A 27,980-nucleotide genomic window follows, 5' to 3' on the forward strand; every position below is an offset into this window, starting at 1 on the left:
GTGACAATGAGGGCAGCTGTTGCTGTGGTAACCAGCGCCCTTACTGTGAGACCAAACAAATCACGACTTCATTCATGTCCACTGATGATTACTGGCAAATGATGTTTAAAATATCATGACTGGGATTGAAAAAAGATGACATCATTTTATTGAAATCACATTTACAATCAACAGGGCATCAAAAACTGAAAATGACTTGGACGTTTATCAGAGTTGTGTTTCAAGTCAAGTTCAATCAATCAGCAAACAGTTTATTGTCTTAGAAAGTGCTGCACACTGATATACTGTCTAAAATATAATGTATAAAAAACATGAATTAACCTTGTGCAACAAAATATGTTACATCAATATACTTGCAATATGTATATAAAATATAAGGAAGCACAATATGTACAAAGCAGAAAGGGAGGATGGGAGAGAAGAGGAAGGATTAGGATGAAGGAGGTGAAAATTCATGCACCCTCCCACCTCACAATTATTTATCATTAACAAAAAGTTGGGAAGCGACTAATTCAAAAGGATCCATGCTGAATTTTAGTGCAGTAAAGGTGAACATGATAGCATCGGCAAACTGTTTTTGTTTATGTATAAATGATATTCATTCAACTTTATCTCACTCCATATTTTGCACTGCATTTTTGCATCCCTGCCCCACCTGTAGCAGCTCTGTGTCCCTCCAGGGGGGCCCGCCCCGCAGTTTGAGAACCACTGGATTAAGGGGAGGAGGTGAAGATGTTTGGAAGGGGAAAGTCACAAAGAGTGAGAGAAACAGATTAAAGAAATGGATTTATTTCCACACCTCCCCCTTGGTACCAGACGGGGGAAAAAAGGAGGGACTTGCGCAAACACAACAGAGATTCTCGTAGGAATTAATGGACTCCCGAATGACTTGCACACGTACACAAAGCTATCACAGACACAGTATGTCAACACTAACACCACCAGAGGAAGCTAAAGTCATTCCATGGTTATTTCTAAATGTTACAGTTGTTTTCTGCCTGTTATGTGGAACTACAGCAGCCTGTGGATGGTAGGAATAAAACTGATAGGACTGAGTGAGGACAACAGATAATAGTCATGGTTTCTCTTTTAAGCAGTGTTGGTTAAAAAGAATGTGAGCGATAATATTTCCATGATTTTACGGCTATATAAACAGAACCTTGTAAGGTGACAGTGGAGTGGTAGGGGAGGTTGGCCTTTGGCATCTGTTGATTTTGTCCTGTTGTTGCTGCCTGTGGCAAAGAAGGGAGACAGAAAATCAATAGTAAGAAAATAAATGCATAAAAACCGACAAGGAGGAAAATCATGAACCAGATAACATCCCGTCTACTATGGCTCAGCAGATGTGTTTAGTGATGGGAGCTTCTCTAAGGAGGTCACTGCTATCTCTGCCAGACACATGTTAGTTTAATGCCACACCTTCCCCTCGCCCTCTACTTGTCCTTTTCCTCAATCTCAGTATTATTATCTGCTCCTTACTGCTCTTCTTATCTGTCTCCCCCTTTTCCTTTCTGTCTGCCAGCCTCCAATCCCTGCTGCTTCACCAAAATGAGTGGGTGTGATGTAAAAATGATGAACAAATAATTTTTGCATTTTGATTGTCACTAATGCTGCTGAAGTCTGAGAATATGAAATGTGAATGGTTCAGTTTGTTGAAGGGTCCATTGTTGAATTCAAAGGAACAGTGTGTAAGATTTAGGGGATTTGGTGGCATCTAGTGGTGAGGATTGCAGATTGCAGCCAACTGAAACTTCTCACAGTTAGAATTCCTTCAGCGTTCAGTGATCAGGAGGTTTTTACCAGAGGCTGAATCATTTGCCGAGGTCTCTCTTTTTAAAAAAATCAAATGGTCCAGGTGATTGAACCCAGTAAAAACACTGAATAAAGCAGTTTTACATTACAAATCAGTGTTTCTGCGATGCAGTTCAGCATGTCAGAGACGGACCACTAGCCCAGCACCTGCTAATGTGTGTTCACCTTTCTTCTCAGATAACCTAAGATCCATACCCTCAAGAGGTTTTTTACTGTGAGCTGAATTATCCACAGAGGTCTCTTCTACTCCAGAAACAGAGGACCCAGTTATTTAAACCAGTAAAAACACACAAAAAAAAAATTAGCGTTTTTCCGATGCTGCTCATCGCATGGGGGCTGCGAACTATGGGGGTAAACACAAAAATGCAAATGGCCCTGTCTAGAGCCAGTGTTCTGTCTGTTCTGGGCTACTGTAAAAACACGATGGACTTCATAGACGATGACCTGGTCCCTATTTAGATATAAACGACTCAGCCGAAGATAATGAATACAGTTCTTATTTTCAGGTGATTATACACTGAGAAAAACATACTTATTATATTATATTCAATTTTTGCCAATATATTCCCCTTAATCCTTAACACTGGACCTTAACATCCAAAAGAATAAAAAATGTATTATGTTTCAATCAGGTTTTTGTGGCAGGAGATTAAAAACCTTTGAACAGTGGTGCATGTCAATGGGATCTGTGGTGTATGTCAGTGGGATCTGTAGTAAGGCACTGTAAGTTCTCTGTATAAGCCAGATATTTTGTTTTGTATATGTCAACAGCAATGCTATAAATATTCATGTAGAAATAGACTCTTTGTCTGAGGCAGGTTGAATAGTGAGCTAGTGATCCACATACCCTCAAAACACCCCGACTCCCCTGCCAGCTGTCATGGCCGTCTGCGGGTGCCTGATTAGTGAGCTGGTGTCACGGCCGAGTTGTGACTGATGGCTCACTGACAAGCGGGCCATTTAACCGTTGCCCACGTTTGTTTTGATTTCATAAAGGTACATAAACACTCAGACAGTGGTGGGTGTAATTTGTCTGGCGCCTGGCCCGAAACGCTCAGCTCTCCTGAGATCAACAACCAGGAGAGGAGAAAAGACGCTTTTATCTCAGCCAGTGGACCAATGAGGAGCCATGGTAGCACTATGACGTAGAGAGGGATAGGTGTGTGTGTGTGTGTGTGTGTGTGTGTGTGTGTGTGTAAACTACATCCTTCATTGTAACGCTACATGTAAGACACAAAAAAAAAATTACACACAGAAGAACCACCTTTGGTCAGAATGTTCTATCCATAAAAGGTGGGCAAAGCTGGAATAACCTCTCAGTCATTATCAGAGAGAGCACCACTCTTAGCACTTTCAAGGGGAAGCTGAAAGCATGGTTACTAGAAAATCAAACATGCGACCACCTGTAACCTGTAATGCAATGCAATTGTTGGGTCATCATCAGAGTTTCTTTCTTTTTCCGTTACATGTATACAAAAATTACACAATACTTTTGTGTATGATTTTTTCTCATCAGTAGTGTTTACATAATACATTTATGTATCACATTTAGTGCAATAATTACACGCTTCTGCATGTGCAACTGAGTGTACTGGGCCTCGTGCAATACAAACTGGCACTTTAAACTGATGTGCACTTCAGGGCATTGTGCAATTTCATCTGGCACTCATGCACTTTAGCACTTGACACTTTACCCAGCACCTATGCACTTTACTCTTCAAAACGAAACTCTTAGGGTCTCCCTACCTGTGGCCTAGCTCTCCACCCACAGTCAATCTGTATTGCAATTTATCTGTCTGTCTGTATATTATGGTTTGTGTTTTTCAATGTGTTTTTCACTGTTAGTGCTTGTTTTATTGCTACTGCTCCTTTTTTCTTACTGTGAAATGTTGTACTGTCTTAATTTGTTTTTATGTTATTGGGACTACGGATGGAAATTAGCGTCAAGCTACAATCCGGCATCTTTACATGTTTTAACATGTTCATCAATGTGCACTGTCCCATTCAAATAAACAAATAAATAAAATAAATAATAAATAAAATATAGAAAGGAATAATAGGTCCTCTTTCATTATCTGAATACTGCTTCTACCACTGTTAACATCAGCGATACAGCAGAAATAAATTGGACAAGGAAGAATTTCCCCCTCAAACAAACTCTAACTAGCGACAAGACTGTAAGTGAGCTATTAGTTATATGATTGTCAAAGTGATTTATGACTACGTCTCTACTGACAAACTGAATACAACTTAAAAAATCTCATAGAATGTTCTTAATATTGCATTTTCACATGGTGTGGCCTGAAATAAAAATTATGTCAACTGCAGGTTGGCTCTGAGCACCAGCTGGTGGGGATTTGGGTCCCTGTCGTTATGCCAGCTGGCTCACCTACTCTGAATTAGGTTAATAGGTTGATTGGCTCAGAACAGGTGGTATATGCACAGTGTGCATGCCACTTTCACACTTTTTGAATCTGCAAACTGGCTGATGGTGACCAGTCTGCCACCTTTTATTGTATTGTTTCCCTGCTTCAGTTTAAACTTAGATAAAGGAACGATTTTTGCCTGCCATGTTGCCACATTTGCTTAAGTTAATATGTGCAGCTATGACTTGTTTGTTAAGGTAAGGATACTGTTGAGATCATTTTAAGTTATCAGGGAGGCATATCTAGCTCTGACCCACCTCAGAGGCCCAGACAGACCCTCAGCTCCTCTAGCGTCAGGCCTCGGTCTTCGTCCCTGTCACAGTACTGAGCAAACTTCTTGGCGCACCGTCGTGGCCTCAGCCTCTGTCTCAGGAACTGACGAAGAGGTCGTGCTTCACGTTCACTAAGCACCCCACTGGAGTCCACGTCCAGCTGTCTGAAGTGCCACCGCAGAACAGCCTCTGATCTGGCGGACTCTACAGCCTCCAGAGCCGAAACATCCAGAGTGGAGGAGGAAGGGGTGGCGGAGGTTGGAGTGTTGAAAGATAGAGAGGGAGAGGTGGAAGGAGGTGTATTTGGGAGCCTGGCAGAAAGAGACGAGACAAAGCCAAAAAGGTGAGAGGATTATTGGACGCTGTAATGCGTGAATAAACACGCATGTTGACAAGTGTTTTACCATCAGCATATTATTCATATCAGGAACCTGAATATACAGAAAAATATAAATTCATACAGGAAAAAAAGAGTGACACCAAAAACTAGGCTGCAATATTCTAGAGCTCCCCCTGAATTTCTCAAATGACGCTTTCTGGGGAGCTCATGTCTCCTTCAGGGGAGCTGAGCCCCAGTATCTCCCCCGCATTTTGAACCCTGCCTATGATCAGATTTACTGAAAACCAATCACTTGTATTCATGCTATCCCTACAGAACTCAATAAATATCAAATTTCACTGAGATGTGGCAGCCTGCTGAAACACAGAGTCTCCAGGTGACTCCTGTGTTCCATATCAGAATTACACTGAGCAAAAACCACAGCTTCAATTTTCTGTATCAAACCAAAACACAAACGAACCCTGGAATTCATTTACCAGCCAACACAAAGCTATCAGGAAGAAAAATACTGATTGATATGAAACCTGGGCATCGTGTAAGAGTATGTGAGTTTGCAGCCGTGCTGTCTGACATAACAAGTTCTCTGTTGTACCATAAAATGGAAATGTTGGGAGGTGGCTGAGAGAGTGAGATAGAGGATTGGGTGAAATACGGGATGTAGAGTGGTGAAAATGAGAAGAAGGGTGAAAAAAGATGGCGTTATGACGGTGAAAAGCAGGAGTGTCTGTAAATAAATGGAAAGAGAAACAGATGGAGGGGATGAGGTAAGTACTGAAAGACTGAAGTGTTGAAGATGGAGACAGATGGAGTTGGTCTGTTCAGTTACTCCAACAGTTCCCATCAGTTAATCAGGTACTTGATCAACTCTGTGTTGTTCACTGAAGTGTGAAATTGGTTTTCATTTGGCATTCTGAGCAGCATCTCAGCACTGCAACAGACAAGAGGCAAGCTAAGCATCCACTGAGGTCCACCAGTAAGTAGGGATGCACGATATCGGGCCAATACATTATCGGCTGATAATGGGACATTTTTATAATTATGCATTATTCCAGTGATTCAAATTATAGCTCAAATAGCGCTGATAATACGAAGCCAGACTGCTTTCATTGAGCTAACAAGGGCAGCATCTACACACCCTGACACAGTTGTTGGCGGCACACGTAACTTTAAACTTGGTTTGTGAGCCACCAATAAACACAGAGAAGAAGAGCAACAAAACTGCAGCACGATGTCTAGAGCAAAACATGTCTCAGTGTGGATGTCTTTCAGTTCCAGGGGAAGAAAACAGGATTGCGCCAAGGGTCTGATCTCGACCTCGACTATGCTGAAGGACCGTCTCCAGAGTGTTAGGACGAGCTAATTAGCAGCAGCAGCTTACATCCAACACCAAGCTTTAAAAGAGCGGCAGTAGCCCTGTACCTGTACCTCCCATAGGGACTTGAGTTGGGAACCGGAGGGTCGCCTGTTCAAGTCCCCGTCCAGACCAAATATGGAGTGTGGACTGGTAGCTGGAGAGGTGCCAGTTCACCTCCTGGGCACTGCCGAGGTGTCCTTGAGCAAGGCACCTAACCCCCCAACCACTCAAGGTGCCTGACCAAGGCAGCCCCCTCACTCTGACATCTCTCCACTTAGTGCATGTATAGGTCCTGTTTGTGCATGTGTGTGACTTTCGGACCTGTGTGCAGGGCCGGCCCTAGCCATTTTGATGCCCTAGGCGAGACTGAGATTTGGTGCCCCCCCCCGAACCACATTACCCCACCGGTACTGGGGACACAAACATCAGGGACCACAATGGTTTCAAGACAGAAAGTGCTGCTTGGGTAGGTGTAAATCATAAAATGTCACAGAACTCACTAATAGTAGTAAAACAGCATTTTTATTTAGCCTAATTGCTAATAGGCTATTAGCCAATTTGCAACCCAGTAATCCAGTGTAGACCTAATTCATTGATATATTTCAGTATCAATCGAGCTTACTACAATGTGCTACGATGCCAAGTGGCGCTCACATCTCTGGTGCAAGCCAGTGCAGAAATCTGTTTATGTGGATAAGTTCGTGTTAGCCATTATCACTGATATTTGTCAGCGAAATTTCAGCACAAGAAAGAGCAGTTATCCAGATAGCTAGCTACTGGCTTGCCATTCAGTCTCATATCCTTCAGTCTGTAACATTATCTGAGTCCAACAGCTATCGTAGCATTATTATGTAGCATTAACTTTATTGCTACTTAGCTAGCTAGCTGCAACAAATGAAACATCTAACGACGTTACACACAGAACATAAGACAGACGACATACCTCTATATCGGACTTTCTTTTCCTCCTCCTCCCGCACCTGAAGGCTTGGACCTTTTCATTATTATGAAATGCAGGTAAAATGTAAATATCTGCCTATCTTGACCAGATTTTGACACAGACCCCACTCTCAGTGCGCACAGTACAGGTGCAGCGGCAGGGCAGATGAAAAATTTTGAGGAACAGGGGTGCAAAGTGTATTTCTTTCTTTGTTTCTTGCTTGCTTTCTCTCTTTCTATCTTTTTTTCTGTATTTGTTCATTTGTTACCTCCGGAAAAAAACAGGATGGGCGCCCACTGGCGAATTTTTATTATTATTATATTTTATTTTATTTTCATTTTTTTCCCAGCACCCACCAGACAATGTGGCGCCCTAGGCAATCGCCTATATTGCCTATGCCTTAAGCCGGCCCTGCCTGTGTTAATGACAAAAAGAGTGAAAAAACTGAATTTCCCCTCAGGGGGATTAATAAAGTATATAAAATAAAAATAAAAATAAAAAAGGCTTGACTCTGTTGATAAACGTATTAATAACTACTAGCCATGTGATGCTACAGTTAGCGATTATTTGTATCGTTACCTGGCAGCCCAGTCTGGAGCACGTCTCTCTCTCTGGCTGTGTGTGAGATGAATTAAAAGCACGTCGCTTTTCTACTTGGTAGTTGTAGGCTAGTCAATCGTGGGACAGTGAGATGGTGCCTGGGTGTGTTTATAAAAATGCAGCATGACAATATAAAACATTTCATACAACAGATGTAACCCAGACCTGCCGCTGTGCATTCAACCAATTCATATGAGTCAGCTGTCACTGTGTGTCTCTGTTAGTAGAGACTCCAATCTGCAGTGTAGTTTATACACTTTACTGATACACTACACCTGCTGTAGATAACAAATAATCTTACTGGTAGGGACTCAGACTTCCAGCATGCTCTGCTTCCAGCTGCAGAGCACGAACCAGACTTTGCAGGAACTGCTTCTTGCGAGCTCCGGGACACCCTGCAGGAGCAGAAAAGACTGTAAGATGTTGGAGTCTGTCTTTGGCCGGTTCATATGACAACAGCTCACTCTGCTGAACATACTAACTTCCTCCACGTGTGCTGCTCTGTTTCTATCACCTCCCTCAGCAGCAGGACAAACAACAAAATGTTTTATGAATTATAAATGAAGTAAAGAGAGTAAGGCATGTTCATTCTTGTAAACTGCTACAGGTGATTTTCTGTGCTGACAAGAGAACATTTCTGAAACATGTAGCAGAAACTCATATTTACCAGGTAGAGGTTTTTCCCTGTACCTCCTGTCTGTTGGCGTCTCCTCTGCCCCACTGCACTCTGGGATGCGATTCCTGCATAGAAACAAAGAGCAACCTAACTGTCAAATAACCAACTTGGCACTTAAAGTATGTGTATGAAGTAGACAGGCCAAGAATTACAAAATTGTCAGCTGACTGCTGACTCTGCAGGAAAATATCAAATGTTAAATGTCTTCTTCATTTTCGGAAAACTTTTGAGACATAAAAACATAACAACATTAGGAGTACAGTTAAAACATGTTTTCCTTTCATGGCTTGTGTGTGTGTGTGTGTGTGTGTGTGTGTGAAACCTTTGAATATCTCGAAAATCTGATCTACTTCACACTTGGTGGGTGTGTTGCTGAAGACCAAAGGACATGCATTATTGAATTTGGTGTGATTCGGACACTCGACACATTCACTTACTTTGAATAAAAAAATTAGTAAACAGTGCTCTGTGCAGCAGCGGGGGCGGGGCCTTTGAACGGGGAGTTGAGCAAGTTTTTATCTACATAAGCAAGGTACATTCAACAACAGCTGAAGACTGTGTCGAGTCTAAAGTTGTTTGGATGGGTGGCGTACACACAGCTAGAGAGGAGAGGGAGGGCAAGACCCACAAAAGGTCTGAAAAGTCTGGACAGAAAGTTGCCAAGTGTGTGCTATACCCGTTATTTAAGAGTTTGGTGGTTATGCCAAAGAAAGTGACTAATCAGCCGCTTTGGAAATAAATACCTCCACTAAGTGTTTTGCACCCTGATTCTGACCGTGAGTAGCTCTGGCTTGAGTGTGTTTTTCAGGGGTGTATTCAGTGATTGTGAGGCACTGGGCAAACAAGGTCTTGCTTTACTTTCCACCCTTTCTCTAACTGGGAATGTTGGTACTGGCAGTGAAGAGTGACACAGAGACATAATCAGCACAATGGACTTAAATTTACATAACATCTGTTTAACATGGAGCTTTCAATGCTGAATAGTTTAATTAATAATAATGCATCATATTTTAATTGTTTTATTTTGTGAGTAAACTCTGAATCTGCAACATAACCAGTAACATGTCTCCGTCATGTGCATGTAGGCCTACAATATTTTCCTCTGAAGTAGAGATAACAGTACATATTAAGTTGCGTATTTATCAAGTGTTTTATAGGCCTTTTGTATGTTATTTCGGGGCCCAATGGGTTAGACTAGCAACATCATTTAATATTTTTCATATCTTAACATCATAATAAATCTGTAGCTGTTTGGGGTCCAGGTGTGTTGCTCAGGAACCAAAGAAACGCAGTGTCGAGTGTGAGGTTGTTTGTACGAGCAGTTCTCGAGAAAGCTGCAAGCAGCACTACCACAGGCCAAGCAATCAGCCTGCTCCATAGAGGCATGTTTTGAACAGGCACTGCACTAGTTAGATAAATGTAGTGGCAAAAATGTTGTGTTTATCTGCCAAGAGGTAAAACTAAATGGATTATTTAATTTGAAGAAAATTCTTTCCCAGGTAAAATGACTTTCTAATTACTTACAGCCAGAGATAATGTATACACATTGCTTGTCAGTAGGAAAAAACATTATTAGGCCTCAGGGAGTTTTTCTCACACCAGTGAACCAAAGACAAACCATCACATGAAAACTTCCACCACTGAGCATCAACAGCGCTGATAAAAGCCCTTGAGAACAAAACCATCCAACCACAATTTATTCTGATTTGTTCCGTGTGTTGCCTTTAAGGGAAAGCTACCTGGGGAATAGAGGCAGTAATTGGTATAAAATTGGATGATTAAGATGAAATGCTTCTGTGCATCAGTGCTCAATTGTATCTGTGTGCCTGTATAAACCAGTCATGTCCCATCAGGAGAGAGGAGAGGAAGGAAAGGGAGGGAAGCTATAGAAGAAGAGAGGACAAAGAAAAGAAAGAAAGAAATACTGATGAGATCTACAACAGTAACAAACTGACTGACTACCTTGCAGAGGTGCCTGGTAGCGGCCTGCCGCTGTCCACCCTGACACACCAACAGTAACCTGTAGCAGCGTGACACTGCGCGGGGCTGTAGCGGCCGTCTGCAGTGCATTCTGGTATGAAGCGCTCTTCCTGCCAGGCTGAACTCATCTGAGAGAGCAGCAACGCTCGCTCACGCTCACACGTCTGAGGACTGTCTTTACAAACACAAATACACACGATATTACGTGCTTGTGAAGAATTTCACTGACAGTTCACTTAATTTAAAATCTCTACTCGACATCTAATTCTGTTTTTGGTCCCTGAAGTAATCATTAGAAGGAAATTAAATTAAATTTTGTGTAACAGTCAAGAAAACCTAGTGGAACTGCTTCTCAAGGGATGACATGTACTAGTGTTCTGAGAAATAATTTTCTAGTCATATTATACTTGCAGACCCTCACACTTGCTTACTAAGCAGCAGGCACATTGAGTCTTACCGGTGGGTCGTTTGACTGAGCGGTTTCCTTTGGGGTCAGAGTTCATCAGGATGGTCATCCAGAATGGAGGAGCCGTCAGCTCTGGACAAGAGAATCTTACTGTCACAGAATGTTTGAAGGCATTTCTGCTTGTGGAGATGTTGTGCAGAAGAGAGCAAAGGAGAGGTGAGCGTCAATACCCAAATGGTTTGTAAGGTGACGTAAGACAGCACCCGTCCATCTGTGATGTTTTACATCAAAACAGAGAGACAAAAAAATGGTGGTAGAGACACCAGTTTTTGCACCCATATATTTGGATATCTTTATCAAGTGTTATTCATCAAAGTGACCATAATGGACATGAGTCTTTAAAGGTGAAGCGTGTAGGATTTAGTGGCATCTAGTGGTGAGGATTGGAGATTGCAACCAGCTGAAACTTCTCCCATGTGCCAAGCATAAACTCACAGTTAGGATTCCTTCAGTGTTAACTGTCTAGGAGGTTTTTAGAGGGAGCTGAATTACTCGCTGAAGTCTCTTCCTCTCCAAAACAAACAGACCAATTGATTAAACCCATTTAAAACACTGAATAAAGCATTTTCATGTTAGAAAAATCAGTTTTAACTACAGCATTCTCAGAACCCATCAGCTGTATTCGGCATCTGACTTCCGGCAGACGGCGATACAGCCTCTGGGGGCAGACCCCCGATTTTTTGGCATTCCGGTTTGAGGAGGCGAATTTCCGTTTCCCTTTATATATATAAGTACATATGCTGAACCATTGCAATAGATTCAGAGTTTGCAGTGACGCCAATTATGTTCCGCCTCGTTAGTTCACCGCACTGAGTGTTTAACCTGGCAACAACTGCAGCCGGCTCAAATGTGATTGGTCAAGATCACGCAGACTACAAACAGCCTAGCACCGGAAACCAGGGCTCTTCCGCTCTTCTTCCGGAGGCAAGATCTCCGGGGTTTGCCTACAGACACTACATTCACTGAATGTAGAGTCTGTATATAGAGACATAACTACAGTAGCTGATGTGAAGACATGAATGGCCCTATGTAGAGCCAGTTTGGTTTGTCCATGCTGGGCTACTGTAGAAACATAGTGGTGCAACATGGCAGACTCCGTGGACTAGGACCTGCTCTCTATGTAGATATTAAAGCTCATTATAAGATTATGAAAACACAACAATTCTTATTTTCAGGTAAATATAAACTCAAGAAAATATACTGATTATATCATATTCCATTTCTGCCAATATATCACCCTAAATCCAGAACCTTTAACCCATTCAAAACTCAATTATGAATTAGAATTTCTACTCTAAATGCACTCATAATAATTAACAAAACAAAAAAAAAATAGGATACCTAATTATGTTTTTTTCTTCCGTCCTGTCCAGCAGACAAACACTCATAATGCAGAGATCACCTAATAGTAAAAATGACAATAAACGGTCTTAACAGACCTTCTTTCAACTTGAAATGCTGCCCTGAGGTTGTATGCCTTCATGTATCAATCAGGTTTCTCTTACAGTTTACGTCCATGTCTGTGAAAACACGGACCCATCATACACATCTTTCCCCCAGGCAGCACAGGAGATCTATACAATCAGCACAGTTTCAAGGTGGACACCAAAGAGTAGTGTCACCAATTCAGTGTCTGAACAAATGTCTCCCCTTCTGTTCCTGAGATATGATGTTGTTTATGATGTCTACTGCAGTCCACTTTAGATGCTGTGGAACATTTTGATTGGTTTATAGACATCCCATCAAATGAGTCTTTGCACTTGGGGGGAGTCAGATGACAGAAATCATAGATCTAGACATCCTAGAAAAGTTATGTCCTTTGGAATGGACGGGGGATCTGAACGGGTTAAGTGTCTGGAATAGCCTGGATGAATTCAGCGCATTGGTGAATAGATGATCTTATATTCAGTGCTGTTATGGTGATTTTTCTGCACTAAATAAAGATGATGTTTGTCATGGTAACTGTTTATGCCTATTTTGGGTGTGTCACCTGCAGGTTTTCTGGGGTCGAGTGTCGGCCCAGGTTCACCAACTTCATCTGGAAGAGAAGAAAAGCGTGTGAAGGGAACAAGCATGAGAGAGGAAAGCATGTGAAGAATCAGAGAACGGAGAGAGTCTTGGCATGTGGAGCGGTGTGTAAATGTTCCAGTTCCTGCAGGTGTGTCTGGCAGAGAACCAACCGCTGTCATGCCAGGAAACGCCAGAAAAAAGTAAAAGTGAAAAACATACAGAGCTAACTTTCAGTGAATGTACAGCACAAATATGCATTCAAGGTGATATCTAGAGTGTGAAGAATACATAAGTTGTCTGCAGAGAGCGAAGCTGCCTTTGTGAATTTGATGTAAAACATCTTTCTCACCTTTGATTGAAGCTGAATCTGCATCAGTGGTCTGAGCCAACTTGGTAATGTGATCTGTTTGGGATGATAAATTGAAGCAGAATGCCTCAGTGTGAAAAAAAACAACACACTATTTCATGTAGATTTAATGTAAATAACAGAACTGTGGCCTGAAATATTTGTCCAAGATCTTCCTAAACATCCTCTTCAGATATATAATAGGTCAAAGTCGCTAATTTTAATATAAAAAAGAAAACACGCACACAACAACCATCAAAACACCAAATGGGGGGACATGTTTTGGAAGAATGGTGTTTATCCCGCTAGTAAAGTCCCACAGACACTTAAGAGATTCTATGACAAAGGTAGTTTCTCCTTAATGTTGAAAACAGAATAAAGTATATCTGACCAGTACAGTTGGGGATCAGGTGGAGGACCGAGGTACCGCTGACAGGTTTGCCATCAGGCATGGAGCACCAGCAGTATCCCGTCTGGTTGTGGCACTGCACGGGCAGGAAGTGACCGTCTGGACTGCACTCTGGCACAAAGATGGCAGCTGCGGCGCTAATATGGCCGCCACTGTTGTGGATGCTGGCTTCCAGCGCTTGAGCCCGAGCCCGCTGGCATTTGGACTGACTCGGGTCTAAACCAGAACGGAAATCAAGACATTAGTACCCACATTAGCTCAGTGGTGGAGAGAAATTAAGTGCATTTAGTCCAGTACTGCATTTTACTTTTACTTGTATTTCTATTTTCTGCTACAATAAACTTGTGCTTCACTACAATCCAGAGGCAAATATTGTACTTTTTACTCTGCTAGATTTATTTAGTAACTTGAGGGACATTGCAGAATCAGATTAACGATACAAAATATAATCAGATCAATAAATTGTTATGGGATATTATAGATTAGAATGAAACATTGAGTGATGGGCAAAAATGAACGAACAAATCCCTTTGAACGACTCCTTTTAGTGTCTGGTATATACTGACTCAGCTTGTTGAGCAGAGTGCTCATGAATCCCCGACTTTTCCCAACAGCCCTCTCGTTGTTATGTTAATGCTCACGCTGCCTGCTACAGCGAGTGAACAACAAGTGATTGAATCCAGTTGAGAGCCCCGCCAGCCAAGGATAATGGTGCATTCACCTGCTCCTTGGAGAGTTGTTCTTCCACTTTCAGTGTGTTCATGAGTCTTAAGTTGTAATGTGGGAACAACATGGAAGCTACAAGGAATATGTGTTGTGTTTTATTACAACACGTTGATGAAGAGGAGCAGAGGCATGAGATCAGGTGAGGCACAAACTATAATGGGGAACTCAATTTTCAGATTATTCAGACACCACACGAAAGCAGCACAAGACTGCAGAGGTGACTTGGGTGTCTGTTACCTTCCCCTAGAAGAACAACAGATCGTTGGACATTTATGGAACACTGTATTGAGCTTAAGTAGTCTAACTACAGACAAGTGGGATGCTGTATCAATGCACTGAAATTAATATTTGATGTTTATTGATGTAAACTTATACATGATGGCTGGTAACGCATTGAAGAGAAGTTTTGTGGGGCAGGCAGCATTAACTGTGCTACAACAGACTGTCATGAACAAAGTGACACCGTATTTTGCCAAAAGTATTTAAATTTGAAAGGTTCGATATATTTACATATTTCAACTTGAAGGAACCGATTCTGCGAAAAGAATCGTTCAACCCATCACTAAAAAACTTTATTGATTGACTTCACAAGCTACCTAGGGAAGCAGTTAAAATGAGCTCTAAATTTACCAGCTGCAACAATGAAGGGATGAACACATGAATGCATCAGTAGTTACAGTATCTTTATATATTTGATGATGTAGCTGTGAGGGTGTGCACCTGAGCAGTGTGATCGTGGAGCGAGGCGGAGCTGTGTGTTGATGCACTGGGCCCTCTGGAAGGCACACAGAGATTTATACAACCTGCCGTTGCTACCACACACAGCTCTGTGGCGCCCCCTCTGGCAGGCCAGGACGCAACCACGAGGCCACATGTTCTCTGTGATCAGGAAAGGCTGCAAACACAAACATATGTTTTGGAATAACTCTATAAAAACCTAGCAACATATAGTATAAATACAACATATACAGTTAATGTTTGTCACTCTCTCACACAGTTTTCTACTTTTACATTGTGCTGCCACACTTTTGCTCACTCTTCTTGTTTCCTCCACCCACCACAACAAACTTTTGGTGTCTCCTGACAGCTGTGTGCACTAATGAAACTGTCCAAAACACTGCAGGTGCAAAGAGGAGATACAGTGAAAGGCAGTTTATAGCCTCTGCATGGCTGTCTGTCTGTGAGGGATAAATTGTCCACCAGTGTGTCAGGCTTTCAATGTCACGCCCGGAAAAACCTGAAAGAGAACAGCAATGGAAGCAGCATTAAAGGATGAGAGGAGGATGAGACAGCGAGTGACAGGGGAGAGAGGGTTAGTCACAACACATCTGAAACGTGCAAACATTTCAGGCTGGCTGAGCACAGACACAGAGTGTGTGAACACATTTATGTGCCTTTCCTTCACCTTCCATTTCACCTGCGAGAGCTCCAATTTAGATAGCTAGTGGGTGAATAAACTTCACGAATTGAGGAGAGCATCTTCCCAGCAGAGAGACGCTGTGTCTGCATCTCTGCTGTCAGGAGCTGTGAGAGGAGGAAAGGGGAGGAGGGCGATTGGCTTTGAGCCTGACAGGAAGACTTCCACACAGGAGGAGGGACGTTTCATCAAGTAAAAATAGAAGCTTTTGCAGAAATGTAAAACGAATCACTGACAACAAAATATTTTGGATTAAAACCTCTAACCAGTGAATGGAAACAGGTTTCCTTCCCAAAAGGTTTATGTAGCCAGATTGTCAGCCAAAAGATTTTTATACTGTACGCTGCTATTTCCTCTTTTATGGGCTCACAAATTTAATACGATTCAGTATTGCTTGTAAAATAATATTCTAACACTGGCATAAGTGAGGAAAACCTTAAAATATGTGTTTCCTTCTGTGAAGTGTCAGTGTGTGTGTGTGTGTGTGTGTGTATTTAAATGGGTGTGTGCCACTGGTTTACCAGTTACCGGTTCTTGTAGATGATTGGCTTGTCTTGGATGAGAGCCCACTGCATATGAAGCCAAGGTAACGTGCTCTTCCTCTAACCGGCCACACCTGTAACCTCACCTTGACCACATGTAGCCTTTACCATACTGATGGCTTTTGTCCTGCTGGAGGTAATGAGGGTGGGCTTTTATTTTGTTAGCCTTGTTTTGGTTAGGAAGGGTAGTTATTGTACTTTACTTTTTTTTGGTATTATTTCTTGAGCTTGTATTGGCTGGCTTCCAAGTCTGATTTGGTTTTTATTTTAGTTTGTTGGCCTTTGCCCACCCTGAAGGTAGACCAAGCTTCATGTACATTCCTCTAGACCTGTAAATAAACTCAACTTTTGTCATGTTAAGTGATCTGTCTCTGTGGCTCATGGGGGAAGATGGGGCTCATTCATGCTGTGTCTCGGCCACCCCTGGACAAGGCAGAACAGGAGAGGAGAGGAGAGGAGAGGAGAGAAGAGGAGAGGACAGGAGAGGAGAGGAGAGCGTGATGATCTAAATTATTCCCACATGCTCCTCTGACAACACTCTCAGCTCAGGATCACACACAACTGAACACACATCTCCAAAATATACATGAGATTCGTCACACACACACACACACACACACACACACACAAACACACAGTACACACACCTTCTCACTCTTCATCAGTGCCTCTTTGTCCGTCAGTTTCTCACACTCACACACACTCTCTGTGCTCTGAGACACATGAACACATTTGCCACGGTGTGTCTAACAGTGTTGACATAATTTAGAGGTGAATGAGACCTCTGTGCCTTAATGTGCAGACATTCACTCCTGGATCGACTGCAGATCAAATACTAAATATAGCCCAGTTTAATGAAACTAGTCTCAGGAAATTTATCAATTATTTGATCTTGCTGATGTAGTCACATCAGTATCTTGGATTTCGGACCTCGGATTGTCTGAACAAGGACATGGTCTTAGTCTTGTCTGGATTGTGAAAGCAGACCTTGATCTTGTCTGCTGGCTATCTTTGCCTGGGTGGCTTGGATGCACCCGGTCGTGTTGATATGGGTAACAACTGTGAACTTAATTTGTACGTCCCGCAGACATTGTTGTCGACCTAGTACACATTACACCCAGCAAGCAAGATGGGACCAAAGAAGGCTTTTACAACTCTGAAAGAAGAAGTCAAGGACCTAAAAATATTATTGAAATGTATGTCTTCTCATCTTGGATTAAGGGCAGACTGGACGCTACACTGACTCACTATTGCCCCCTGAGGCACAATTAGTATTACATGACAGGACTGCTAACCAGCATGCTAATGTCAGTACATATCTCTGCAGCACAATACAGAGGTATCTTTGACATATAGTCAAAACTGTTACTTCTTAGTAGAGTCTGGTCAATTTCCAGTTTTGCTGGTCTGGTCGGGTGTGTGACCTGAAACCAGTTTGATTTCATGCAAGCTGTCTGAACTGGCATTTGTCTTTATGACACTTTCTGGCAAAGTAAAAAGTACCCAACATCAGCAACCTGTGCTGTTGACGTCACAGCGCTGAATCCAACTTGTTTTGCATTTGTGATAAGTAATATGACAATGTGATCAACGTATGATTATGTTTGTTTATAAACGGACTAACAGAGCTAGTGTCTAACAGGCCTCGAGCTGAGAGTGGGGCATGCTGTATTTGTTTACTGGAAGGTACATGTGCTTTTTGGGGTGATGAGATGAGACATGGCAGTTAATCTCTCGAAAAAAATAAAATGGCGCCAATATGGCAACATTTTGGATTTGAAGCCAATGAAAGTTGTGTCCTAACTGGCCGCGAGTGACAAGATGCACCACTCCTGAATTTTTGTCGGACGCCCTGTTTCTATTTATTTCTGTCACTTGCTTTGAAAGCACCACAACGGGAGAGGAACAGGTGATTCGTGAAGTTAAAATGAGGCATCATCTAAACAATGTCTCCTTATTTCACTGCAAAACCCTAAATAAGGCAGAGGCTGGCTGGAGGGAGTTCACCAGGGAGCTGAAAGTTTCTGGTAAGCCAAATGATCATCACTAATGACAAGCTAGGGTACTTGCTATTGGCTATTTTCCTGTTATTATCACAATATAAAATGTGTTTTCTGTATTAAAAAGTGCAAACATATAGATAGCAATTTCAAGCACACAGCTTATATTTAGGCTACATGGTCTGTTAACATGATGTTGCATGAGTGCATATTTAATCTTTAATATGGACAGAGAGCTCTGATGTTAGGCGATGCGACATGATAGTCAGACACCTATTTTCTGTTGTTGGACACGGTGCCACTACGTTCAACTTGGAATCAGCTGCTGAGTCAAGTACAACACAGAGTTGTAAAATTCAGTATACCAGTCTGGTCAGGTGTTTGGCTTAATGTCAAAACCATCGGAAATTTTTTTACAGCAGCTCAACTCTAAATGTTAGTAATTTTTTGCAAAGTTAGAAACTAAAATTCTGGCCATATCTTACATGTTGTAAAAGCAGGAAATAGCATTTACACTTTTTAACCTCATTGTGGAATGACTAAAAGTGTAAAACAAACCTGTCACAAACTTTGAAAATCTGAAAGTGAAAATGTCAAAGAATGTCTTTTAGGAGAGAAGATGTGAAATAAAAGAGGTGATGAAGAGAGGCGAGGAGGAGGAGGGAAATTGAAACAGTGCATGAACAGTATAGCTTTGCTCAAGTCTAAAAAAAAAATGCAGCCAGTCCAAGAAAAGCACCAAATTACTCCTCCCTGAACCACAGCTGCAGCCCCAACTCAACAAACAGCTGACACAGTCAAGACTTTAGCTACTGGTTGAAAATGTAAGCTTCCTCATCAAGGCATCAATGTAAACATGAAGACCTCTCCCATGACCCCAGACTGCAGAAAAGTTAAATCACAAATTAAGTGAAATCAACAGTTTTTTCCCGCTGGGTTTGAGCATTAACGTAAACAGTAACAGAAAAAGTGAAAAAGAAAAAGCGGAAAGAAGGTATGAGGGAGGGAAAATTCAGGGAGAAAAGGAGCTGAGAATGAAGACAGGAGGGAAGAATGAAGAAGTGTAGGTGGTGAAATAAAGGAGCGGAGGAAGGAAAACGGAGGAAAGGGAGGAGGAAAAAATAAAGGACCTACAGAGAGAATGGGGAAAGGAATGAAAGTTTGGGTGGAATAAGTAAAAAGGAGGAGTAGAGGGAGGTCAGAGGAAAAAGAGGAATGGGGGGGATGAAGGGAGGAGGAATGAAGGGGGGCAGGAGCCTTGGTGCAAAGTGTTGGGCTGACTGGATTTCCTGTCTCTCAGGTAGAACTACAGCAGCAACAATATAGTCAGTGTTAAAACAATTACCACCAGTGTTTTTGGGCCCATAAAACTTCAGCCAGGAGTCTATGTGTGTGTGTGTCTATGTGTGTGTGTGTGTGTGTGTGTGTGTGTGTGTGTGTGTGAGTGAGTGAGTGAAAGTGAGAGTGAAAGAGAGATGGAAGGAGCGTTTCCACAGCCCAGTTGTCAGGAGAAAATGGTGGCATTGTAAGTTTCTGCAAACCATGGATATGTTACATTTTTATGTTTCATATGTAACGTGAACATTTCTAAATGTACGTAGTTCTGATTACATGTATAAGAGCTAACTTCATCATCAGGGGGAGGAGGGGATGGTGGGCAGCATGACGGCTGCAAACAACAAAATGGGTTGTTTTTAGCAAGACATCTCAGCACTTCCAGCAGCGACTGTGGCACAAAAAAGATCACTTTGTGCCAAAACATGATTTTTTCCCTCACATAACAAAGTTGTTTTTGTGCTTAAACATAACCACGCATTTACCACAGCACTGTCGGTGTGTAAAGAAATGTCAAGTTTGAACATATCAACTACATAATAAGACACAAATGTTACAGATCTGTGGTTTGCAGAAACATACAATAACACTGGGCTGCATTTTCAACTGTTTATAGGCACATTTTCAATTTGAGCAATAATAAAAAAACACCTGGAAATACTGCAAACAAAGTTTAAATGCTTAGGGGAGGTGGAAAATCGGTGAATCAATAAAAGGTAAATGCAGCTTAAGTGCATGGGCACCAAAAGTGGGAGCTGCAGCACCTCCTGTTGACCACAAAGCAAAGTACAAGTCTAACCTGATCCTTTCACACTGATGTCGATTTGGTGCTGATACTAAAGGCGAGACAACTCTGTGCCCCCATTCCACAATTGTAGCTTTTATACAGAACAGCGAGGCAGAATAACAGTGTGACATTCCCACCTTGAACACGCAGTGTAAAAGCGGCTAGAGAGAAAGGCCGATAGAGAAACGGAGAGAGAGACAGGAAGTGAGTGAGCAGCAGAGAAAGTGAGAACAAGCCACCCCTGTCTCCCCTCGCCTTATACATTCCTGCTTTAGGAAAACATTAAAACTCATCTCGAGAGCTTTACAAAACATGGTGTTTGTCCTGGAAAAGGCTCGCTGATGCTGCTGAAAGGCCGGTTGACACCCGGCGGCGGGATTTAGCGTCTGAACAAACTGCCTATGAAGGAGTGAATCGCTCACTTGTGAACGCAGCTCTCTCTCTGCCATCAATCTCTACAGCGCATGTTAAACTGATCATTAGCACACATGGAGGGATGACGATGACATGTTTAACATCTTAGAGGTGTGTATGTACAAATATCACCTTCACACACCCTTCATCATTGATGACAGGATGGAGAAAGACATACAAACACACATTTGCTTTCCTGATGAAGAATATACAGAGTGTCTTTGCTGCTCACTGTAAATGCTGTAAATGCTGAGCAGGAGTTCTGTGTTTAAGCCATAGACTGTATAAAGGTTTAAGCCCAAATGTCAATTACAAAAATGTAAATGAAAACAGAATCCAATGATTTGCAAAACTTTTTTGACCTGTATTGAGTTAAATACAGTACATAAGTAAAATGTTGTGAAAACTTGTGCTTCACAGAGGACAACTAGTAGTTCCGAACACTGTCAATCTTTATTGACATATAGCACATAGACAACAAACGCAAAAACTCAGTGGGAAAATACAGTAACACACAAATGACAATAACTAACATAAGCCTGAACAGCATAGACACAATAACAAAAAAAAAGACGTGTGTTATGGAACTGAAAACAGCAAACTTAAAAGCCAACTACAAACCACTCACTCCAGCATGCTGGGAAATGTGGGTGTTGCTACAATATTCAATGTTCAAATTGATCAACTTTATCGTTTTTTGTAATATACACACTGATTCTGAATTTGATGCCTGCAACACGTTCCAAAAAAAGTTGGGACAGAGGCAACAAAAGACTGGGGAAGTTGTGGGATGCTCAAAAACACAACTATTTTGACAATTCCACAGTTAACAAGTTAATTATTAACAGATTAAAGTATCATTATTGGGTATAAAGGGGCATCCTCTAATGGTTCAGGTGTTCACAAGCAGGGATGGTGAGCAAACAGTCCATACTTTATTCAAAGTCTGAATGTAAGGGACAAGGTTAAAAACGTACCTAAAATGGCCTTTGACCCCTCAAGTGGCACTGCATTAAAAACCAATATGATTGTACGAAGGATACTACGACAAGGGCTCGAGAACATTTTGGAAAGCCATTGTCAGTTCGTCACTGCGTCTCTAAATGCAAGACCCAACCATGCAAAGCAAAAGCCAGACATCAACAACATGCACAAACGCTGCCGACTTCTCTGGGCCCAAGCTCATCTGAGATGGACTGACAGAAAGTGGAAAAGTGTGCTGTGGTCTGACGAGTCTACATTTCAAATTGTTTTTGGAAATCATGGACACCAAGATGAATCAAGAGGAAAAGGACCATCAAGATTGTTACCAGTGCAAAGCTTAAAGCCAGCATCTGTGATGGTATGGAGGTGTGTTAGTGCTCATGGCATAACTTGTTCATCTATGAAGGCTCCATTAATGCTGAAAGGTACATACAGGTTTTGGAGCAACATATGCTGCCATCCAGACGATGTCTTTTACAGGGACATCCCTGATTATTCCAGCAACACAATGAGACACATTCTGCACGTGTTTCAACAGCGTGGCTTCATAGAAAAAGATTTTAGGCACTAGACTGGCCTGCCTGCAGTCCAGACCTGATTCCCTTTGAACATGTGAGGCCCATTATGAAATGCAAAATAGAGTAATAGAGTCCTGGGACTGCTGAGCAGCCATTCCTGTTTTTCACATCAGCCAACATAGTTAGGAGCCCCTCCACAACATAAGTGCTGAACAAACATAGCTTTTTTAATGTGAAACTGCTTTCTTCAGTGTTTTTACCAGTTTAAATCACATGTCAGTTTGTTTTGGAGAAGAAGAGACCTCTGTGGATAATTCAGCTCCTGGTAAAAACCTCCTGTACATCTAGACACTACGTTATCAGAGGAAAAAGGGAGCACACATTAGCAGGTGCTGGGCAAGTGGGTCGTCTGCGACGAGATGAACGGCATTGGAGAAACATTGATTTGTAACATGAAACTGCTTTATCAGTTTAAATCACCTGGTCCGTTTGTTTTGAAGAAGAAGAGACCTCTGTGGACAGTTTGACTCCCAGTAAAAACCTCCTGAACACTTAAGGAATTCTAACCGGTAGAATTTTTAGATGGTTGCAATCTGCCTGCAATGCTCACTGCTAGATGCCACTAACTCCCACAAAATCTCACACACTAAACCTTTAAGAAAGGAAACATTTATTTTTAAGTATTTTATGCCTTTATTAGCAGCCAATTTGCCAGAATAAATGTTGGCACATTTGTATGTTTCATACGCAACAGATATCTTGAAACTTTACATCTCAATTTTCAACTTCATGTTGTGACAACACTGTGGTTAAAGTATGGTTAGGTTTAGGCACAAAAACCACTTGTTTATGGTTAGAAAAACATCATGTTTGGTGGTTTTGTCCCACAAACATAGCTGGAATGTCCTGACAGCTCGTTAAAAAAAATACCCACTTTTGTTGTTTGTTGATCTCAAACAGTGGTCTGCTGCTTTCTGCTTGGCAGCTGTCTCACCTGGGTCTCACACTGTCAGGTTACTACATGTAATCTGAACTGTGTACAGTAGCAATCCTTAACTTTTGGGAACACCATGCAAAAAAGACCATCAAGGCCCTGTCCTAACTAATGGTATCCAGCTTTCATGCAGTATGTGGAAGAGGCCCCCCTTCCGGGGTTTTGGGGAAAGTGGCAGAGCACTGTACATTGCCTTTACGAGAGGACAAAATGGTCTTGGGGTCTTGGGTCTTGTTCACGAGCATCAGCAGTGATGGGTGTGTTACGCAAGACTGTTGTGACGAAGAGAGAGCAAGACGGCAAAGTTCTTGTTTACCAGTCCATCGACATCCCAACCCTCACCTATGGTCATGAGCTTTGGGTAGTGACCGAAAGAATGAGACCGCCAATATAAGCGGCCGAAATGAGTTTCATGCGTAGGGTGGCTGGACTCAGCCTCACAGATAGGGTGAGGAGCTCAGGTATCCGGAGGGAGCTCGGAATAGAGCCGCTGCTCCTTCGCGTCAAAAGGGGTCAGGTGAGGTAGTTCGGGCATGTGATCAGGATGGCTCCTGGACGCCTCTTGTTAGAGGTTTTGCCAGACAAGTCCACCTGGTAAGAGGCAGACCCAGAACAAGCTGGAGGGATTATATATCTCATCTGGCCTGGAAACGCCTCAGGATCCCAGAGGAGGAGCTGGAAAGCATTGCTGGAGAGAGGGACGTCTAGAGTACCTTGCTCAGTCTGTTGCCCCCGTGACCCGGCACCAGATAAGCGGATGGAAATGGATGAATGGATAGTTTTTGTAATGGATCTACATTTTTTATTAGCCTGTGTTACCACTGCCATATTCTATTTAGAGTTCATGATGCTTCTCTGATAGTTTCTAACTTTAGTGACCGTATATATTTCAGCATATTTCTACATGTACTCACTGTGTAGCTGTGATATTTGTTTAGGATGCTGTTAAAATTTATTATAGGATTACTGGGGCTCTTTTTCATAAGTGTTCTCACTTTCTCTCTCTCTCACACACACACACACCCACCTGTGTGTTTCCCCTGAGTAGCAGGTTAAATATTTGCTTGGCAGTAATGTGTGTGTGTTTATGGTTTGGTCTTGCTGGCAGATGATACCCTGGCATCCTCCAGGGAGCGTGAAAACACACACACACACACACACACACACACACACACACACACACACACACACACACACGCTCTTTGTAAATCGAGCATGAGGATTAATCTCTTCAGGCTGAAAATCAATATCCTCTTTGAAACCATGAGAATAGCCAAAATAATATCGAGCAGCTCTGTTTGTGTTGTAAAGTGTTGTCAGATCTGTTCGGTTTAATAAAACTAACTCCAAGTCAGAGTTTATAAAACCTGGCAATTTGGATTCACTGTGGTGTAGCAGCCAGTGGTCCCTGAGTAGAAAAGCAATAACCTAGATTAAAAAATCAACAATACACTCACTTTTTTCAGGTTACAAGATTGTTTTTGTTATCCAGACTGTGTAAAACTGAAAGGAGTGTAAAACTGAGAGGTGTGTAAAACTGAAAGGAGTGTAAAACTGAGAGGAGTGTAAAACTGAAAGGAGTGTAAAACTGAGAGGTGTGGGCTGGTGCCATTTTCCTTCTTCAGGGATGGAGCTTGGTGTAAAGAGGCCGACTTTGGTTTGAACTGCATTCCTGTTGAAAACTTGGTCTTTTTCAGAAACTCGGCTTGTTTTTTAACTTTATATAGTACAACTGTTGACCTGTAACTTTTGTTTCAAGCTTTAGATAAAAGACTCACACCTTTAACAGTCCCTAACTTTTTAGAAGAAACAACACATTTTACAAAGTGTTCACTGAAAATCTAAAAATATAACACAGATATTCTCTGTTAAAGCTGAATACGTCTAAGCAAGCTGAATCTTACAGCAGCCTGTCAGTGGCAAATAAGTCTAAATAAAAGCTATATAAATAATGTCAGAACAAAAAGCTAAGGGACTGTAGTTACCTATGAGACAGCAAGAGTGGTGCGAAATGGGGGAGGCACTTCAGATTATTTTTAAGCACTGCGGAGGGACTTATGTTTTTTATTTGGCTTAGGGGAGGGACTTTCAACTTAAAACTGTTGTATTTTGTATTTATTCTAAACACCATCTGAAGCCATTAAACTGCAAGAGGGTTTGAGAAGGCATGTGCTCTTTAAAAGTCACCAAAAATATACTATTTATCAAAGCCAGAAACTGTGAAAAATAAATTCTCATCAGACCTTCAAATTTCCAACAGTCATTGAAAATCTGAGTTTATATTTGTGGAATTTCGTGAAAATCACTGTCCTCTTTTAATATGTCACCAAAAAGAAGCCGTTTCACCAGCTCCATTGACAAACATTAAACTCTGTGCTCCTGTATGCATGACAAATGCTTTTTTCAACTTTAGAATATAACTTTGATCAAAAAATGTCCGCTGTGCCAAATCACTCATATTTTGCTGCTGCCACTGGTGTGTATACAGTTAACTTGGGAAAACGGTCGTCATATGCACACATTGTTTATCAAATTTAGTTTGTTTTGTGTGTGGCCATCATGCGCCCTTTCTGCTTAAGTGTGCACACAGCTTGTGTGATGATACGATTTGTAAGGATTTGCATTTTGCTTAAAAAAATTAGCTATTTGTTTTGGCGATAACTCTTACTACTGTGCTGCTTGCTCATTGCATTGGCTCCATATTTGGTGTGAGTATAAAAATATATATGTTTAGGCCTATTTATGGTGGAGGCAGGGTCATGCACGTTCCCCAGTCACTCTGGGAGTGCTCTGATAGGTAAAGAACAGTCTTACAGTGGCCTACATCAGTGGCAAATAAATCTAATTAACAATTGAAGAAATGAATAATGTCAGAGCTATAAGCTAATAGTTAAAAAAACAATATATCAAAAAATTGGATCTACCCATCAATTGTTTTAAAACTATTTTAACAAAATTAGCTTATTAGAAAATTACAGGCCTGTAACCTTTACAGGAGGAGCCACTTCTATGATATATTGTGTTTAATATATCTTTGATAAATACATGCTTGGAAAATGGATTTACATTTGTCAGCTTGACAAACTGATGAAACCTCAGAATGTAGATGAACCAAGTCTGTGTATTGGGTTTTAGTGTGGATACTACACCAGCATAGATTTATTGAGTATAGTCCTGAAGCAGAGCAGATCTCAGACCAGTTTGCAGACATGAACTCAACTGAAGTTGGACAGGGTTAGTAAACAGATGTCAGGTCTTACCGCTGTTCGGTCGGTCTGAACCGACTCCGAGAGCAGGAAGACGAGCAGCGCGCGGCAGGTGAGCGCGAGCATCATTCCTGCCACAGAGGTCCAAAGGAGGAGCGGCCGCGCGCCCTGAGCTCCCTGTTGTTGTTCCCAAGTTTCAAAGCGCCGCAGTGCGCGCGGAGCGGCCACAGCCAGTACGTAGTGGGTGATGATGATGAGGATGAAGAAGAGAAGAAAGGGTTTAAACAAAAACCAGGTCACGTCACGACTTCGGCGTCACTTCTTCGGTTATCACCGAGCTGCTCATGTTGTTGTTAGTGGTCTCGAGCTGCTCCAATGTTGCACACCAGCGCGCGTAAAAGCAGGTCGGTGATGCGTGCGCAGATCAGACCTTCTCCTCTCCAGAAGGTACTGCCCATTTCCGTTCCTCGTGCCTAAAGCCAGTACATACAATCCCTGCCGTGACACCAGCAGGTTTACTGCTCACAGTGGTCCACTCCACTCATTGTTTCTCAGTTTTATTTATATTTGCTCAGACGAACTTTGTGCTGTCTGCACGCTCTGAAACACAGGCTCAGGTTTCCTGACAGCGCGTGCACCTTTTGGGTACAGTAAAAGTAAAAACACTTCTGGAAAGTCCAAACTGAACCAAACGTTGAAAGGCTGAAGGCTGAGGCCTAAATGTAAAATGAATTATGTTACTTTAATGACTGAGGACATGTAAGGAAATATATGAAACAGGCATTTGTTACTGTATGATTGCGTACAAAGTGTTGGGCATTAGAAAAATATGATAAAATAACATCAGACCTTCAAGACTGCATTACTATAAGCCCATTTAAGATATTTTATATTAGGTCTCCTGTTTTTACATTTGGAAAGGATATGCAAAGTGAATCCAAACTTCTCACAGGATTATTGTATTTTGTTCAGCAGCCTTTAGGGACTGTTCTTAATGTATCAGAAGCTGGGGGTGGCTGGGGTACACTTCACACAATATGGGTGCATGACAACCACACACAAATCCAACAACATTTAACAAACCTACACATCACACACTCATGCACACAAACCACAGCGCACACACAGCCATTAGCAACAACGACAATTTCCCCACATAAAATGTACCAGACAGTGGCAGCACCACCAGCCAGAATAATAGCAGTAAGCATGGCAGACGTATCCTTTGATGTTTGAGTTAAAAGCTTAAATTGAAATTCTGGAGTTGGAAAAAAACATTGGTTTTTCACTATTATTGTGCATTATGAAGCACAAAATTTAATGTTTAGATTTTTTTTTTTTTTTTTTTTAGAATTTATATAGGCATTTTAAATGAGACGTAGAATAAAGTGACAGACAAGAAAAAAGACATGAGGACGAGCATCAG

General features: G+C 41.9%; 1 protein-coding gene across 1 annotated transcript; it reads right to left on the bottom strand.

Moving 5' to 3' along the window:
* Positions 1 to 120: 120 nt before the first annotated feature.
* LOC117260105 (SPARC-related modular calcium-binding protein 1-like) lies at positions 121 to 27,834 on the bottom strand. Its single transcript, XM_033631996.2, has 11 exons — positions 26,609 to 27,834; positions 15,078 to 15,252; positions 13,614 to 13,847; positions 13,226 to 13,279; positions 12,857 to 12,904; positions 10,858 to 10,938; positions 10,383 to 10,575; positions 8,412 to 8,485; positions 8,046 to 8,139; positions 4,496 to 4,821; positions 121 to 1,232 (listed from the first exon to the last, which is right to left on the bottom strand). Exons 1-10 carry the CDS (start codon positions 26,681 to 26,683, stop codon positions 4,497 to 4,499), a joined length of 1,353 nt encoding a protein of 450 aa, XP_033487887.1. The 5' UTR covers positions 26,684 to 27,834; the 3' UTR covers positions 121 to 1,232; position 4,496.
* Positions 27,835 to 27,980: the final 146 nt, after the last annotated feature.

This window comes from Epinephelus lanceolatus, chromosome 4 (genome assembly GCF_041903045.1).
Source record: "Epinephelus lanceolatus isolate andai-2023 chromosome 4, ASM4190304v1, whole genome shotgun sequence".
In the NCBI taxonomy this organism is placed as follows: Eukaryota; Metazoa; Chordata; class Actinopteri; order Perciformes; family Serranidae; genus Epinephelus; species Epinephelus lanceolatus.